This window comes from Balaenoptera acutorostrata, chromosome 1, assembly GCF_949987535.1.
Source record: "Balaenoptera acutorostrata chromosome 1, mBalAcu1.1, whole genome shotgun sequence".
NCBI lineage: Eukaryota > Metazoa > Chordata > Mammalia > Artiodactyla > Balaenopteridae > Balaenoptera > Balaenoptera acutorostrata.
In genome coordinates, this window is record NC_080064.1 from 167,722,163 (window position 1) to 167,740,599 (window position 18,437).

General features: G+C 40.7%; 1 protein-coding gene across 1 annotated transcript in view; it reads left to right on the forward strand.

Annotated features, from left to right (window-relative positions):
• LOC103003799 (beta-citrylglutamate synthase B-like) overlaps positions 1-18,169 on the forward strand; it is a 50,833-nt gene extending 32,664 nt beyond the window's left edge. The window contains 1 exon segment of the mRNA XM_057530106.1: positions 16,985-18,169. Coding sequence (XP_057386089.1) covers positions 16,985-18,169 — 1,185 coding nt within the window.
• Positions 18,170-18,437: the final 268 nt, after the last annotated feature.

An 18,437-nucleotide genomic window follows, 5' to 3' on the forward strand; every position in this document is an offset into this window, starting at 1 on the left:
TTTGTAAATGGAATTATCAAAACCTAAATCATTTTTCACCAGACAAGTTGCTTTCTTCAGCTGTGCAATCCTACAACTGTGGGTACATCTTTTGTAGATTACAGAGACCTACATTATAACCCTATCCTAATGGCTGATCAGCTACTCAATTGGAAAAGCCCCAGAAGAGTTCTGTCATCAGAATTATTTAGATGCTACCCTGATTTATGAACACCAGTCCGTGCCAAACTATTATCCCTGTGAATAGTAGGGGTATTTTCCCTCAGAATGTAGACAGAGGTTTGTCCGTCCCATTTTCAAAACATACTCATGTTTTAAACTAGTATACCATATATTTCCTCAAAGCTCCAGGCCTATTTCTTTCTGACAAATTATAGGGTCATAGTTTCTAAATTGAGACTTCATGTAAAGAACAAACATACTTCAGGCAATGGAGAGGCACTGATCACAGTTATTCTGTTTTAGCTCAAAACAATGCAAAACAACTTAAAGCTATTAGTAGCATTTATCAATCATTCATAAGTCCTTGATTCCCTAGACAAAAGCCATCCAGAGACCAAGTCGAGCTGTCCTTATATAGACGCAAGGCACTCATGTTTCTGTGGAGTATCCTCCTACTATGAAAATCAGAATGGGTCCAGGTACAACCCTAGAGAAATCCATGCACACGTGAGTAAAGGGACACAGACAAGTGTGTTCACTGGAGTACTGTAGGTAACAGCCAAAGTGAAAGAGGGCTGATTCCATTTACCTTTGAGGTAAAGTGGTAAAGAGGGCTCCTGGGGTGCTGGCAAGGTTTTAATTTTTGCTCTGGGGACTGGTTATGCAGGTGTGTTCACTTTTAGGAAATACACTGAACTGTTGTTATTTGTGCACATTTCTGTATGTATGTGATTCTTCAACAGAAAGGATTTTTTTTTTTTCCTTTTTTTGTTTTTTTTTAAAGATCAAGAGATTTTCTCAGCTCTCACGAGGTTGATCTTGCTATTCAAAGTGCATTCCACAGGACTAACAGCATGGACTTCTAGGAGAATGACAGAAAAGTAGACTCTCAGGCCCCACCCCAAACCTACTGAACCTGAATCTGGATTTTGACAAGATCCCCAAGTGATTTGAATGCACACTGAAGTTTGAGAAACACTGATCTAAAGCATAAAATTACAAATAGAAAAGCACAGCATGACAGGGTAATAAATGGTATAATGGAAGGAAGCACAGAGTGCTATGGAGGCCAGAAGAGGCACCCCTCGCCCAGACCAGCTCAGCTGCCCCGCTGAGTTTGCTCCCAAGCTGAGTAATTCCGGGAGGACCTAATTGCCAGACATATTGGCTTAGAACCTCAAGTTTGCTTCCTCCCTTATTTACGGTTTAGCATTTTAGTGAAGAGCAGTAATTGGCTAGAATCAATACAAAAGAAGCCTGAGTTTCAGGCCAAGAAAGTGCTGCTGTGATTCTGCAGTTGTTTAAAAAGATAAATGGTCTCTGTAGCTAGGGACAAAGAAAAGTAGGACAAGCACGAGGAGAACCTGATAGAGGAGTGCCTCGCAAATAATTAGTGGCTAATTTTAGCCCATCAGCTTACCTATTTTTTCATTATTCAGTAAAACTGAGTTCCAAAGTCGTAAAATTTGACCCTGCAGAAGAGACCCCAAAATAATATTTAAGATCCAGTTATGCCATCTCACGTAATGGACACTAAAAGCAGAGCCTCAGCGGCAACTCAAATGTTGAGTCATTACTTTCCTATTTCTTCTATTTGTCATTCCTAGGATCACCATTATGGAATTTCTCCAGAGCATTTTCTCTTTTAAAAATGGGATCATAAAAAATGGATTCCAGGTGTAATGATGTTAAACACCATGGAGAGATGATTTCTTGTCTTTGTATGGCATGCTCCCTTTAATTTATACTTGAGTCACAATAAATTGTTTTAATCATAATACTACACTGCTAACTCATTTAGTTTGTGGTCTACTCTGGCGAAGCACTTTCTACTACATTTGTGACTCTTTAGCCTTAAGCCTCTTTGAGTCTGTATTTCTGACTCCTCAAGATTTTAACATGCATTTGTCTCTGCTGAGATTGAAAGCAAGTCTTGGTTTTCAGTACACAAATTTTCTGATTTTTCAGTCATGGTGCATTCTATTCCTAATGTTCAAGTTGATAGCATCCCCTCCCTGCAAGTGGGTGCCCTCTTCAAATTTAGTGAATACTTTCAATATCTTGATCTAAATTACTGATAAAGAACTAGCCCCTGAATATGTCCTTGAGTTGATAAGGAGCCACTGATAATCACTGTTTAGGAATTTTCAGTAGGCTAATAGTATCTCAGCCTCTTGCTTAGCAAATCATGTGACATAGAATCAATTGCCTTAGTCACATTCATATGGGCTCCTTCCCTCTAACCCGACATCCACTCACCCACCACCATATATCCTGCCCCTGAAACACAAAAGGAAATAACAACATTGGTTTGGCATAATCCTCTTTTAACCAACCCATGCCTTGGCATTAAAAATGTAAGGAAATAAGACCATTTTCTCTGCGTCATAGCCAAGGCACTCTGCAGCAAACCCAGTGTGGTTTCTGAGCAGCATTTAATAAGTGGAACAGGCTGGACCGCCTGATGCCTGGAAACACACACCAGATCAGATATTTATTAGCAAAAGTGGCAGGAATGATTCAAGATCTGAGGTCACCAGGGTCTGAGAACAACCGATCAGGACAAGCAGCCACCCTGGATAAAATCTGACCTCCCTCCACAATCCCACTCAGCAGTCAGAACAGATGAGGGCAGCAGCCAAAGGAAGCTCCCCAAGTTTTTTTGTTTTTTTTTTTTTAAATCTAAAACAGAAATGCAGACAATCATCAAGCGAAGACAACTACATACTGTGTAACAGGAAAACATACGTTGGTCTGTGTTAAATTATAACTAAACCATGCACAGGCAGGCCCCATAGAAGTCTACTACTTTGCTTTAACTTGTCCTGATAATTTACTTTTTGGATAAAATCCCTGCCATTTTCATGCGACTCCCTGCAGAATTATTTTCACTCACTGGCACCACCTCCTTTTCAAGAAGTAAACCTCATTCTTCTTCTCCTTGTCCTAACTTGACCATAACATATGCAGAGTTTGTTCAGGGTCAAATATCTGCTTTTTGCATATCAGGTTCTTTTTTCAGTGTCAGAACCATTGTTTCAGTTGTAACCAGCTAGACAGTAAGGACTGTGTGTGGTGTGTGTGTGTGTAATAGATTCTCTTCTTAATACAAGTATTCCTCATCCTGTGGCAAAAGGGAAAAGTCTGCCAGATTTTAGCATTCAGAAATAAATAAAGCAGGGAATTAAATCCCTAGTAATGGCCTGAAAACTCTTGATTTCAGGATTTTAAAATTCCTTTTTCATTCAGTGGATTGAAATTGCTATGCTAAAATGTGACAGGGGATGGCAGGCACTTCTCCTCCTCCTGGCTGAAAGAGCTGCAGAGGGGCAGGTGCTCAGGACCACCTGGTTACAGCTGTGATGCCCCCACTGGCACCAGTGCAAGTGCTTCTAGACCAGTTGCAGAGGTCCCAACCCTTAATCACTTGCTTCTTTTCCAATGACCTGACAAACGCCTGGGAACCAAGTCTCTAATTCAGAAGGCTCCCCAGCTCCTAGACCCCCTTCCCTCTCCCTTATTCTCTCATAGGGCTTCACCAGACCTCAGCCCCACTGGCTCAAAGGCCTAATGTCCTCCCTGCTCTGACTGACACTCTTCTATTTGACTCTGTGTTCTAAGCTATCTTCCCTTGACTCTATCTCCTCCAGAACTCACCTCCCCAAAATAGGGTTCATGATACAGAATCTCACTTTATAACCAACTTAGCTGGTATGTCTACTTTTTCAAATTGAGCACCACATGCAATCTGGGAGCTAAGTCACTTTTAACACCCACAGCTGATAAATGGTTACCCCTAGAGAGGGGGATTTTTTTAAGTAGATTTTTTAATTAATTAATTAATTAATTAATTAATGGCTGCCTTGGGTCTTCGATGCTACGCGCTGGCTTTCCCTAGCTGTGGCAAGCAGGGGCTACTCTTTGTTGCGGTGCACGGGCTTCTCATTGCGGTGGCTTCTCTTGTTGTGGAGCACGGGCTCTAGGCGTGCGGGCTCAGTAGTTGTGGCACGTGGGCTCCAGAGTGCAGGCTCAGTAGTTGTGGCACACAGGCTTCATTGCTCTGCGGCATGCGGGATCTTCCTGGACCAGGGCTCGAACCTGTGTCCCCTGCATTGGCAGGAGGATTCCTAACCACTGCGCCACCAGGGAAGCCCCAGAGAGGGGGATTTTTAGTGCCACAGCAGAACCACTAAATTCCTCTGTGTCTCATGATGTGTTTGTCCTTGCAGAATTCATTCATTGATTCATACATACATATATTCATGTATTTAATCACTTATTTAAAATGCATTTGTTAAACATCTGCCATGTGCCAAGCAAGGAAGAGATAAACAACATAATATTGTTACCTTCAAGAAGCTCATAATCTAGTAGCCAGATAAATAAAGATAATTATGGCTATAAAACAATAAGAAAAAATCAGTAAAAGTGAAATGCAAAGGGTATTTTGAGAGCTCTGAGAAGAGGTATCTTAACCAGCTAGGATGGATTAGGGAAGACTTTTTGGATAAGGCTGGGGTATGATCCAATTTATTGCTTGCTGGGAGGTAAATGTAGAAGTAAGGCAGCAAGTGAAACCGAATTACATTTCATAAAATCAAACTATAGGCCCATAAAGCTTCAGCCAACATATAAAAAAATTTATATCATGTCTTTGACCAAATACATCCAATCTTTAGCAGGCAGTTTCTTGCTGTGAGCACAGTTAGATGCATACAAAGATGGTTTAGTTTGAGGTACTCATTAAGTCCTTGGACAATGTTTTGAGGATCCCAGGTCCACTTTCTCTGCCCCTGGCTCGTTAACAATTTTCATAACAGATCTTCAGAGGGACCAACATACAGGAAACTCCACTGTTTCTGAAAGATGACCTCTAAAAAAAGTTGAACACAGACTTAAAGAAGGTTTGCATTTGACTCTGCTCACAGAATAGCATCCAGAATCTTTCATATTTAAAAATGCCTTAAAAAGAATCAGCTGTCCATATGTATACAAGCCACAGTGCTGATCTACTTAGGCCTGCTGCTTCCTGCAAATAGAAAGAGAAGGAAAAAAAACAGCTTCCAGTCAAAATGAGATCAACTCATCTGACCCACAAAAAAAAAAAAAAAAAAATCCAATTACTTTACAATAAGACAATTACAGCAATTCCCATGGAATAAGCTAGCTTGGGCTTTTAACTAATCCTGGATAAAGCTTGGAGGCCGAGTTGATTTTAAATAGTGATCTAAACATTTACATGCTTATTTGAAGTTTGGCTCTCTTAAATTCATAAGAAAGGTCTCCATTATTTCCTAGTGAAAAATTCTTCTTGTATTGATATTTTCCAAACTTTTGTCATTACCAAGCCCCCAGAATACAGCAAGATTGTCTTATATTTTGTATATTTTGTATCCCCATGTGTAACAATTAGAAAATAGGAAGAATTTAATGAATGTTTATGAATAAATTAAAACCCCCAAATTTGGGGGTACTTCCCTGGAGGCCCAGTGGTTAAGACTCCACGCTTCCAATGCAGGGGCTGCGGGTTTAATCCCTGGTCGGGGAACTAAGATCCCACATGCCGTGCAGCATGGCCAAAAGATTAAAAAAAAAAAAAAAAAATTTGGAGGCAGGGTGAATAGATAGGAAGGAAATAATACAATCTCTGTTCACACAGTGGAGTGAATCCTGCACCCCTAGACTAGCTACAACCATCTTAACCCAGAACATAAGAACAAGTACTAATCCCTTCTCAGAATGTCAATATTTCAAATTATGTTTATTTGCTGGATAGGGTCTCTGTTTATGTTTTTCCCAATGTTATGCAGCTGTGTTTGTCTGCCCTTTGACATATTTGTCCATCCTGATGGAAAGCTTAGACAAAGCGGAAATGATGCCTATTTTAATGGCTTCATGGCACTTAAGTGGGTACTTAAAGATGCTATTCTGAATGGAGCCTTTGGGAGACCCTAATGAGTGACACCATTCTAAATGAACTGAAATACCAAAAGAACAGCCTCTCTCTCTGGAAGAAGAATACTGAATGACATCACTGTGTTTTCAAAGCACAACACCATCATTTAGAAAACATTCCTCGTTACTTTGGAAGTCTCTTGCTCTGTGCCCCAGTGCCCATTTCCCTAAAGGGGCATGTCTGGAGTGAGCAGAGGAAGGGAGAAATGAAGGAGCCACTGTTTTGTTGCTTCTTCCTTAGGCCGAGGTGCCCTCCATACATATAAATGGCCAGCATATAAAAGGCACCCTTATCCATATTTCTACCCATCACCTCCAACAAACCTCCCAGCAGTGATCCTCAGGCTGGGGCATCAGGAGAATTTCCAGTTCACTCAGGCTTCTGCCTTGATATAAACCAGCACCATAGAGAGATGTGACCACAGAGCTGGGAACACTTGTTATATCCACAACATCTCCATCTCCTCCCCCAGAGACTCTGATCCCCTGGGTCTGGGGTAGGAGAGCGCAGGCTCAGTAGTTGTGGCGCACGCGCTTAGTTGCTCCGCGGCATGTGGGATCTTCCCGGACCAGGGCTCGAACCCGTGTCCCTTGCGTTGGCAGGTGGATTCTTAACCACTGCACCACCAGGGAAGCCCACCACTTAATTTTATAGATGATGAGATTGAGGATAGAAAGTTGCAATGACTTGGCCAAGGTCACACAGCAAATCTGTGTTTAAGCCTAGGTTAGGCCACAAGGAGCCGCTTTTTTTTTCTTTTTTTTTTACTTCCTCCCCATGCTGATCTTCAGGAAGCACATGAAGCGGTGCTGGCACATGTCATCTGGTGGGTTTATTCCCACATGAGTGGCTGCATGGGACAGACTACTTCCATGAGTAGTATCTGCCTCCAGGCTGTGCCTAATTAAAGGTTATAAAAACCAGTCTCCCAAGTGCAGAGGGATTTTCAGGAAACAGCAGAAAAAGGAGTAGAGAAACAATTAGATGAATGTTGACAACAGAAAAAAGGATTCTTTAACATATTTCAATGTCTATGTTATCATTCTTATTCTAACAAAATGAACTTTAAGCAGGAGAGGTTCTGTAAATTTTCAAAGGCAATTTTTTCTGACAGCATTCTCAAACAATTTAAAGTGACTGCCTGTTTATTGTTGAAGATCTGTATAATACAGCAAAAAATTCAAAACACGATTTAAAGAAGACCAACACTAGGCAAGGTCGTAGAGACAGCAAGTGTGCTCTGACTTCCCCATCCTGCTCTGGTTGCCCTTCTGATACCACAGTGGCAACTGCTCAGCCCCACTGTGGTTAATGCCCTCCTGCTCCCAGTCTCCCCATCTTGATCAGTTCAATACCCATTTTTTCTGTATGTTTTCAGCCTCCTTACTCCCTTCTTCCTTTCTTTCCTGAGGGATGGCTCCAAACCCTACTTCAGGTTTCTACATTCCCCTTCCCTCCACTCTCAGATGCTTCCTCCTCTGTCTCTCTCGCCAACTCTTCTCATCTGCCTGCATCTAAAATGGGCCCCAATACTGAGGTCCCTCTCCCCTTGACTCTGTATATTGAATATTTCCCTTGGGCAATTCATCCATTTTAAGGCTTCAGTTTCCACCTACAGACTTAAAGCCTCCCAAATCTGGGTCTTAGCCCAGATAGCTCTCCCAAGCTCCAGACACATATTTCCAACCATCTGGACACTCCACCTGGATGTCCTGCAGTCACCTGAAGCATACATAGCATGTTCAAATCCAACATGTTGTCCTCCGGCCAAAGCTGCTCTCACCTGCATCTCTATCCTAGTGAATTGTGTCTCCGGTATTAGACACGCCAGGGTCATCTCAGATTCCTCCCTCACCCTCATCCAAATAAATCTACTCCACACATTCTGGTAGTCTCTCTCAGGAGTGTTTCTTGAGCACAGCCAAGCCACCTTTCCTGGTGTCACCTCCCTGGTCATCTTGGAAAAGAGCCTCTGAACTGGTTTCCCTGCCCCCGGCCTCTCCTTGCTCAGCTCCATCCTGCACTGCTTACAGAGTTACTGATTGTCTCTTTTGTGTGGCTCCCCTTTCCTGTAACGTAATGTTGGGAATTCTTAAAATGGCATAAATGGGGACTTCCCTGGTGGCGCAGTGGTTAAGAATCCGCCTGTCAATGCAAGGGACACGGGTTCGAGCTCTGGTCCGGGAAGATCCCACATGCCGTGGAGCAACTAAGCCCGTGCGCCACAACTACTGAGCCTGTGCTCTAGAGCCCGTGAGCTGCAACTACTGAGCCCGCGCGCCTAGAGCCCGTGCTCTGCAACAAGAGAAGCCCCTGCTCGCCACAACTAGAGAAAGCCTGCATGCAGCAACGAAGACCCAACGCAACCAAAAAAAAATTTTTTTAAGAAAAAAATGGCATAAATGTTCCTTCAGCCTAGTTTTCCTTGTCATTCTGACTAATCTCTCATCACTCCCCCAGAAATGCACCCCTTTGCCAAATGAATTTACAATTTCCCAAACACCCCAGGCTCACCAGTGATTTTGTGCCTTTACGTACACTATTCTCTGAGCCTGGATTCCCCCCAACCCCACTTCCTCTTTCATTGTCCTACTTGTCCATTGTATCTCAGTTTAAAAATCACCTCCTCTGAAAAATTTCCTCCAGTACATTGGGCATGATGGCTTGTTCTGCCTTCCTGGATCCTGCACTGTTTTGTCTGAGTTTCAATTTCTCTGTTGATGCGTTTGGAGTCTTTACTTAACTGTAGTTAAGGTGCTCAAGGGCAGCCTTATGTTTTATCTACTTTGGCATCTGCCTCATGTAGCACATAGAGGTTGCTCAGTAAATGGTGGAGGAATGGGATACTGAAAGCAGGTATTTCTAATTAAAAACATTTTTTAACAGCTTTATTGAGATAGAATTCACACATCATACAATTACCCTTGTGAAATATACAATTCCATGGTTTTTAGTAAGTTCACAGGGTTGTGAAACCATCATAACAATCTAATTTTAGAACTTTTTTGTTCCCCCAGAAAGAAACCCCATACCCTTTAGCTATCACTTCCCCAATCCCCCAGTACCCCGACCCAGTCCTAGGCAACCACTTATCTACTTTCCTTCTATGTAGATTTGCCTAGCCTTGATGTTTCATATAAATGGAATCATACAACATATGGTCTTTTGTGACTGGTTCCTTTCACTTAGCAGAACCTTTTCAAGACTCACTCAGGTTGTAGCATGTACCACTATTTCATTCCTTTTTACAGGCTGAGTAATAGTCCACTGTATGGCTATACCACATTTTGTTTATCCATTCATTTTTGATGGCCATTTATGAATAACATTGTTTTTAACATTCATGTACAGGTTTTTGTGTTTTCATTTCTCTTAAGTATATACTTAGGAGTGGAATTGCTGGGTCTTATGGGAACTCTATATTTAACTTTTTAAGAAACTGCCAAAATGTTTCCAAAGCGGTTGCACTATTTTATATGCCAACCAGCAATTAACGAGTGTTCCATTTTCTTCAGGTCCTCACTGACACTTGGTGTTGTCCATCTTTTTTATTATAGTCATCCTGGTGGTTATGAGGTGATATCTCATTTTGCATTTCTCTAATAACTAATAATTTTTGGCACCTTCTCTTGCATTTTTTTTTAGCCATTTGCGTATCCTCTTTGAAGAAATATCTATTCAAATCCTTTACCCATTTCCAAATTAGGCTATTTGTCTTTTTATTGTTGAGATGTAAGTGTTCTTTATATATTCTAACCTAAGTTTCTTATCAATTATATGATTTGCCAAAGTTTTCTCCCACTTTATGGGTTATCTTTTTCACTTTCTTTTTATTGGAATATAGTTGCCTTTTTCACTTTCTTTTTTTTTTTTTTTTTTTTAAAGGATTTTCTTATTTATTTATTTATTTATTTATTTTTGGCTGTGTTGGGTCTTCGGTTCGTGCGAGGGCTTTCTCCAGTTGCGGCAAGCGGGGGCCACTCTTCATCGCGGTGCGGGGACCGCTCTTCATCGCGGTGCGCGGGCCTTTCTCTATCGCGGCCCCTCCCGTCGCGGGGCACAGGCTCCAGACGCGCAGGCTCAGCAATTGTGGCTCACGGGCCCAGCTGCTCCGTGGCATGTAGGATCTTCCCAGACCAGGGCTCGAACCCGTGTCCCCCGCATTAGCAGGCAGATTCTCAACCACTGCGCCACCAGGGAAGCCCCTTTTTCACTTTCTTAATGGCATCCTTTGAAGCACAAAAGTTTTTAATTTTGATCAAGTCCAATTTATATATTTTTTTCTTTTGTCACTTATGTTTTGGTACCATATCTAAGAAGTTATTGCCTAACCCATAAAGATTTACCATTATGTTTTCTTCTAAGAGTTGTATAGTGTTAGGTCTTACATTTATGTCTGTGATCCATTTTGAGTTAATTTTTGTAAATGGTTTGAGGCAGGGGTCCAACTTCATTTTTTTGCATGTGAATATCCACTTGTCCCACCATTAGTTAAAAAGACTATTCTTTTCCTATTGAATCATCCCAGCACTCTTGAAAATCAACTGCCCATAAATGTAAAAGCTTATTTGTGGACTCTCAATCTTATTCCATTGAGCTATATGTCTATTCTCATGCCGAAACTTTTAATCTTTAATTTAATTTGAAAGACGTCATCGCTGTCAATAATTACGTTGGAGGTAATATAGTTTGAAGCTCAGAAGGGCCCCTAAAATTACACTAAGCTCAAGATCCTGAGATAACACTTGCCCTAGAGGAAAGCAGTGAGCTTTAGCTGCTGAAGGTCTATTCTTGGACTCTTTTTAGGAGAGGGAATCATGCATGGGTCAACATTCTTGGGAACTGGCTGTCCTGCTCAGCAGGCTTCCTCTCTCCAGGTGGTCTTACTGAAAACGTCCATTCTTCTCTTGCTTCAAAATAAGCCCCACCCTGTCCCAATCTTACTCTCTCCCTTATCACAAGATTCATATTTTGAGTTTCCCAGGATATTAGGTATAGTTTTTAGTAATGTGTAATTCATTTTTTCAGCATATATTTAATGAGCATCTGCTGTGTGCCAGACATAGTTCTTGACTCAGAGAATACAGTAGTAAACAGAACAGAACTCATTACCCTCAAAGAACTTACATTTTAGAGGCACAAATAAGCAAAAACAAGTAATCAAATAAATAAAGTAATTCCAGATAAATGCAATGAAAAAAATAGAGTTAATAAGATTGCAAATGAAAGAGGGACCTTATTTAAATAGACTGGTCTAAGGGAGCTCCCCAAGGAAGTGGTATTTGAGCAGAGTCCTCAGTGTTGATAAGTGAGCCACATGAAGATCTAAGAGGAAAGTAATCCAGTCAGAGGTAACAGCAAGTACAAGGGCTCCAGTAGGGTATGTGGAACAGTGAGAAAGCAAATGTGGCTGGAGCAGAGTGAACGAGTAAGAAAGGGGTAGAAGGTAGAGGTCAAAGAAGAAGCCGAAGGCGAGATCATGCAGGTCTTTGTAGACTAAACTTAGGAGTTTAGATTTTATTTTAAATATGAGGGAAAATGCTTGGAGAGTTTTAGCAAGGGACTGATGTGATCTAATTTACACTTTAAAAAGATTACTCTACTAGAAGAAACTAGATGAAAATCTTTGTGACCTTGAGTTAGGCAAATATTTCTTAAGTACAACACACAAAAGCTTGATCCATGAAAGAAGATATTAAAAAATTGGACTTCATTAAAATTAAGGATTTCTGCTCTCTGAGAAACACTGTTTAGAGGATTAAAAACAGGGCACAGGGCTTCCCTGGTGGCGCAGTGGTTGAGAATCCGCCTGCCAATGCAGGGGACACGGGTTCGAGCCCTGGTCTGGGAAGATCCCACATGCCACGGAGCAACTGGGCCCGTGAGCCACAACTACTGAGCCTGCGCGTCCGGAGCCTGTGCTCTGCAACAAGAGAGGCCGTGATAGTGAGAGGCCCGCGCACCGCGATGAAGAGTGGCCCCCACTTGCTGCAACTAGAGAAAGCCCTCGCACAGAAACGAAGACCCAACACAGCCAAAAATAAATAAATAAATAAATAAATAATAAAAATAAAGGAATTCCTTTAAAAAAAAAGTTATTACAGGATCATAGCCAATTACATTATGATTATTTAAAAAACAAAACAAAACAAAACAAAAAAAAAAAAAACAGGGCACAACTAGTCCAGTATGTAAGGAGCTTGGAAGTTGCTACTCCATCTTAACAAGTAGACAGCTGACAAACTGAAAAATCAACCACTCTTCTTAGATCCCTAAGAGCAGTGAGGTCACAAGGCAAGCTGCTACCCCAAAATTGAAGAAACAGACAGGCAAATACAGAGAATCACAACTTGCCAGAGCAGAAACCCACAAGCAAAAACCTCCATGGGAACCAGTGCTGGGGTAGAGAAACCTGAACTGTAATTGACAAATTATTATAGGCTCAGTGTGAACAACTCTGAGAGATAAAAGCTCCAGGAAGACCCTATCATAGGGAGGCCTTCACATTTTGGGGAGTTTTGTGTCTAGGAACTCAACTGTGTGCTCAAGTGTGTATCACAGAAAAATTCCCTTGTGCTGCTGGCCTGGGGAGGAGAAAATGAACCATTTTGAAACACACCAGAACATTCTGTTCTTCTTAACAAGGTCTGTCCTCAGGAGAAACTATTTAACTAGAGCCTACCCTGCTAAGGTTTTATCAGAGCCTAACTGACCTCGGGGAAGGGAAATACTTAATTCCAGCCCACTCTAGCCATCCTGTCCCACCTAAGGCAGGGTTGCAGCGGGAGTGGGGGAGCAGTTCAGGAATTAATAAGCACTTGTGACATTCACAGTCCAGAAGCATAGGTTCACTAAAAGCCTGAGACCTAATCATAGGACTATAGAACACTTCCCCTCCCCCACACCTTACCACATTACTAAAGGCCTATTTAGAGTACTTCCTTTTACCTAGTACATCATGTCCAGCTATCAAGAAAAAAATTACAAGGCATAATAAGAGGCAAAAAACACAGTTTGATGAGATAGAGCAAGTATCAGAACCAGACTCAGATATGGCAGGGATGTTGGAATTATTAGACCAGCAATTATAGCAACTATGATTAATATGCTAAGGAATCTAATGATAAAGTTGACAGTCTATAAGAATAGATGGGCGAAGTAAGCAGAGAGATGGAAATTCTATGAAAGAACCAAAAAGAAATGCTAGAGATTAAAATAAACACTGTAACAGAAAGGAAGAATGCCTTTGATGGGCTTATTAGTAGACTGGACACTGCTGAGGAAAAAAAAAAATCTCTGAATTTGAAGATATCTCAATAGAAAGCAGTGCTTAGTGGGAAATTTATACACTGAATGCATATATTAGAACAGAAGAAAGATCTAAAATCATAATCTAAGCTTCCACATTAGAAAATTAGAAAAAAAAGAGGAAATTAAATTCAAAGTAAGCAGACCTCATGGATATTGAAAAGATAATAAAGGAATACTATGAACAACTCTATGCCCACAAATTTTATAATCTAGATGAAATGGATTATTTCCTTGAAGGACACAATCTGCCAAAACTCACACAAGAAGAAATAAGCAATCCAAGTAGACCTGTATCTTTCAAAGATCTTGAATCAATAATTAATAGCTTTCCAAAACAGAAAGTGCGAGACCCAGATGGATTCACTGGTGAATTCTGCTAAACATGTAAGGAAGAAATTATACCAATTCACTACAGTTTATTTCAGAAGAAAAAAGCAGAGGAAATACTTCCTAACTCATTCTATGAGGGCAGCATTTCCTGAATACCAAAACCAGATAAAAATTACAAAAAAAGAAAATTACAAACCATTATCTCTCATGAAATAGAGGCAAAAATCATCAACAAAATATTAACACATTGAATTCAACATTGCATAAAAAGAATGATATACCATAACCAAGTGTGATTTATCCTAGTTATGCAAGACTGGTTCAACATTTGAAAATCCATTAATGTAATCCATCACATCAACAGGCTAAAGAAGAAAAAACACATGATCATATCAGTAGATGCAGAAAAAGTATTTGACAAAATCCAGCAACCATTCATGATAAAAACTCCCAGTAAACTTGAAATAGAGGGAAACTTCCTCAACTTGATAAAGAATATCTACCAAAAAAACCCAAAATAGAAACAAAAAACCTACAGTTAACATCATACTTAATAATGAAAAGCTTGAGGCTTTTCCATTAAGATCAGGAACAAGGCAAAGATGTCCCCTCTCACCCCTCCTTTTCAACATTATACCGTATGTCTTAGTTAATGCAATAGGACAAGAAAAGAATATAAAAGGTGTACCAATTGGGAAGGAAGACATAAAACTATCTTTGTTTGCAGGTGGCATGATTATGTACATAAAAAATCCAAAAGAATTGACAAAAAACTCCTGGAACTAATAAGCAATTATAGCAAGTTTGTAGGATATGAGGTTAATACATAACAGTTGATTGCTTTCCTAATATACCAGTCATGAATGAATGGAACTTGAAGTTAAAAACATAATATTATTTACATTAGCACCACCCCCCCAAATTAGATACTTAGGTATAAATCTAACAAACTATGTATAAGATCTATATAAAGAAAACTGCAAAACTCTGATGAAAGGTATCAAAGAAAAACCAAATAAGCTGAGATACATGCCATGTTTATGGACAGAAAGGTGCAATATTGTCAAGATATCAGTTCTTCCCAACTTGATTTGTAGATTCAAAGCAATCCCAATCAAAATCACAGCAAGTTGTGTGAATATCAACAAACTGACTCTAAAGTCTATATGGAAAGGCAAAACTCCCAGAATAGCCAACACAATATTGAAGAAGGAAAAGGTGGAGGACTGACACTACCCAACTTTAAGACTTACTATAAAGCTGCAGTAATCAAGACAGTGTGGTATTGATGAAAGAATAGACAAATAGATCAATTGAACAAAATACAGAGCCCAGAAGTAGACCCACATAGATATAGTCAACTGATCTTTGACAAAGGAGCAAAAGAAATGCAATGGAGAATGATCTTTTCAACAAATGATGCTGGAACAACTGGCCATCCACTTGCAAAAAATAAATCTGGACACAGACCTTACACCCTTTACAAAAATAACTTTAAAAGGATCACAGACCTAAATGTAAAATGCAAAACCATAAAACTCTTAGAAGACAACATAGGAGAAAACCTAGCCTTGGATATGGCAATGACTTTTAACATACAACACCAAAGACATGATCTATGAAAGAAAAAACTGATAAGCTGGACTTCATTAACATTAAGAAACTTCTGCTCTGTAAAGACAATGTCAAAAGAATGAGAAGACAAGCCACACACTGGGAGAAAATACTTGCAAAAGGCACATCTGATAAAAGACTGTTATTCAAAATATACAAAGAACTCTTTAAACTTAACAATAAGAAAACAAACAACTCAAAAAATAGTCCAAAGACCTTAACAGATAACTCACCAAAGAATATAACAGATGGCAAGTAAGCACATGAAAAGATGTTTTGCATCACATGTCATCAAAGAAATGCAAGTGAAAACAACAATGACATACCACTACACACCTATTAGAATAGCCAAATCTAGAACACTGAAAACACCAAATGCTGGTGAGGATGTGGAGCAAAAGGAACTCTCATTCATTGCTGGTGGGAATGCAAAATGGTACAACCACTTTGGAAGACAGTTTGGCAGTTTCTTACAAACTTATGGGCACACAAAAACCTGCACATGGATGTTTATGGTAGCTTTATTCAAATTGTCAAAATTTGGAAGCAACCAAGATGTCCTTCAGTGAGCGAATGGATAAACAGTGGTAAATTCATTCAATGCATTATTATTCAGCACTAAAAAGAAATGAGCTATCAAGCCATGAATAGACATGAAAGAATCTTAAATGCGTATTACAAAGTAAAAGAAGCCAATTAGAAAAGACTATATCTTGTATGATTCCAACTACATGACAATTCTAGAAAAGGCAAATGGAGACAGTAAAAAGATCAGTGGTGGCCCAGGGTTAGGGGAGAGGAATGAATAGGCAGAGCACTATTTTTAGCACTATTCTATATGATACTATAAAGATGGATACATGTCATCACACGTTTGTCCAAACCCATAGAATGTAAAACACTGAGTGTACCCTAATGTAAACTATGGACTTTGGGTGATTATGATGTGTCAGAGTAGGTTCATCAATTGTAACAAATGTTCCACTCTGGTGGAGGATGTTGATAATAGGAGAGGCTGTGCATGTGGAGGGGCTAGGAGTATACGGGAAATCTCTGTACCTTCTGCTCAATTTTGCTGTGAACCTAAAACTAGCCTAAAAAATCCTAACCCTAAAAACTCCAACAAAGTACTTCTATCCAGACTATTTTTAAAAACTTTCTGAACTCAACAGTTAGAAAACAATCTAATTAGAAAATAGCAAGGGAATTCCTTGGCAGTCCAGTGGACAGTACTCTGTACTTTCACTTCCAAGGGCCTGAGTTCGATCCCTGGTGAGGGAATTAAGATCCTGCAAGTCGTGCATGGTGCAGACAAAAAAAAAAAAGCAAAAGATTTGGACTCTTCAGTAAAGAGGGTATACAGATGGCAAGTAAGCACATGAAAAGATGTTTAACATCTTTATAAGGGAAATGCAAATTAAAACCACAATAGAGAGTTCGGGTCTTTTGAGGATGAGCTGCCTGTTCTCCATCCTTGGTGCCCTGCAGTAAACGCTGTACTTTCCCTCACCGGATCCCGGTGTCAATAAATTGGCTTTGCTGGGAGGCCGACGAGGGAATACAAGTTCGATTCGCTAGAAAGAGTCTATATTCAGGAGGAAGTAATCCCAGAAAAGGAAGAACAGGCAGATCAAGACGTGTAGCTCTGTGGCTGCCAAGTTGTGGTTTTTGACAGATCATCGAATCAGGGAAGACTATCCCCCAAAAGAGATCTTACAAGCATTAAAGGCCAAATGTTATGAGGAGGAACTGGACTTTAGGGCTCTGGTGATAGATGAGGTGGTGCTAACAATCGAGCAAGGAAACCTGGGTCTTTGTATCAATGGAGAACTAATTACTGCCTATCCTCAGGTGGTGGTAGTGAGAGTACCAACCCCTTGGGTGCAAAGTGATAGTGACATCACTGTTTTGTGCCATCTAGAGAAGATGGGAAGCAGGTTGATGAACTGACCTCAAGCCATCCTGAACTGTGTTAATAAGTTCTGGACGTTTCAAGAGTTGGCAGGTCATGGTGTTCCTCTGCCAGATACTTTCTCTTATGGTGGTCATGAAAATTTTGCTAAAATGATTGATGAAGCAGAAGTACTGGAGTTCCCAAAGGTGGTGAAGAATACACGGGGTCATAGAGGCAAAGCAGTTTTCTTGGCTCGCGATAAGCACCCTTTGGCTAATCTAAGCCATCTTATTCGCCATGAAGCGCCATACCTATTTCAGAAGTATGTTAAAGAGTCTCATGGAAGGGATGTACCTGTCATTGTCGTGGGATGTCGTGTGGTTGGCACAGTGTTACGCTGTTCAACAGATGGGAGGATGCAAAGCAACTGCTCACTAGGTGGTGTCGGGATGATGTGTTCATTGAGTGAACAAGGGAAGCAGCTAGCTATCCAGGTGTCTAACATCCTGGGAATGGATGTGTGTGGCATTGACCTGTTGATGAAAGACGACTGTTCCTTCTGTGTCTGCGAGGCCAATGCAAATGTAGGTTTCATCGCCTTTGATAAGGCGTGTAATCTAGATGTAGCTGGTATCAGAGCAGACTCTGCCACCTCCCTTCTGCCCTCTGGCCGGCTCACCCGGCATATGTCCCTGCTCTCCGTGGTGTCCACGGCCAGTGACACTAGTGAGCCGGAGTTGGGTCCCCCAGCCAATACTGCTGTCGACAACATGAGCGCAAGTTCCAGCTCTGTTGACAGCGACCCTGAAACCATGGAGCGAGAGCTGCTCACCAAGCTCCCAGGGGGCCTATTCAACAGAAACCAACTGCTAGCCAATGAAATCAGACTCCTGGTGGAGTGATTCCACCAGTAAATAATTAACCAGCAAAACCCTTGTAAAACTTTCTTTTTCCTTTTTGTCTTTTTCTTTCTTTCTTTCTTTCTTTTTTTTTAAACCAACTTGCAATGCTGTTCATGGAAAATGCTCAGGAAGATGAGAGAAAATTGAGTAGGTTTAGTTAGGAGAGAAGAAGGGGGAGATAGACGAGACGTTTGCTACTAAGATGTTACTGACTTTGATTTACAAATCCTGCAGATAGAGAGGCAGAAGAGGTGAGATACAGAAAAAT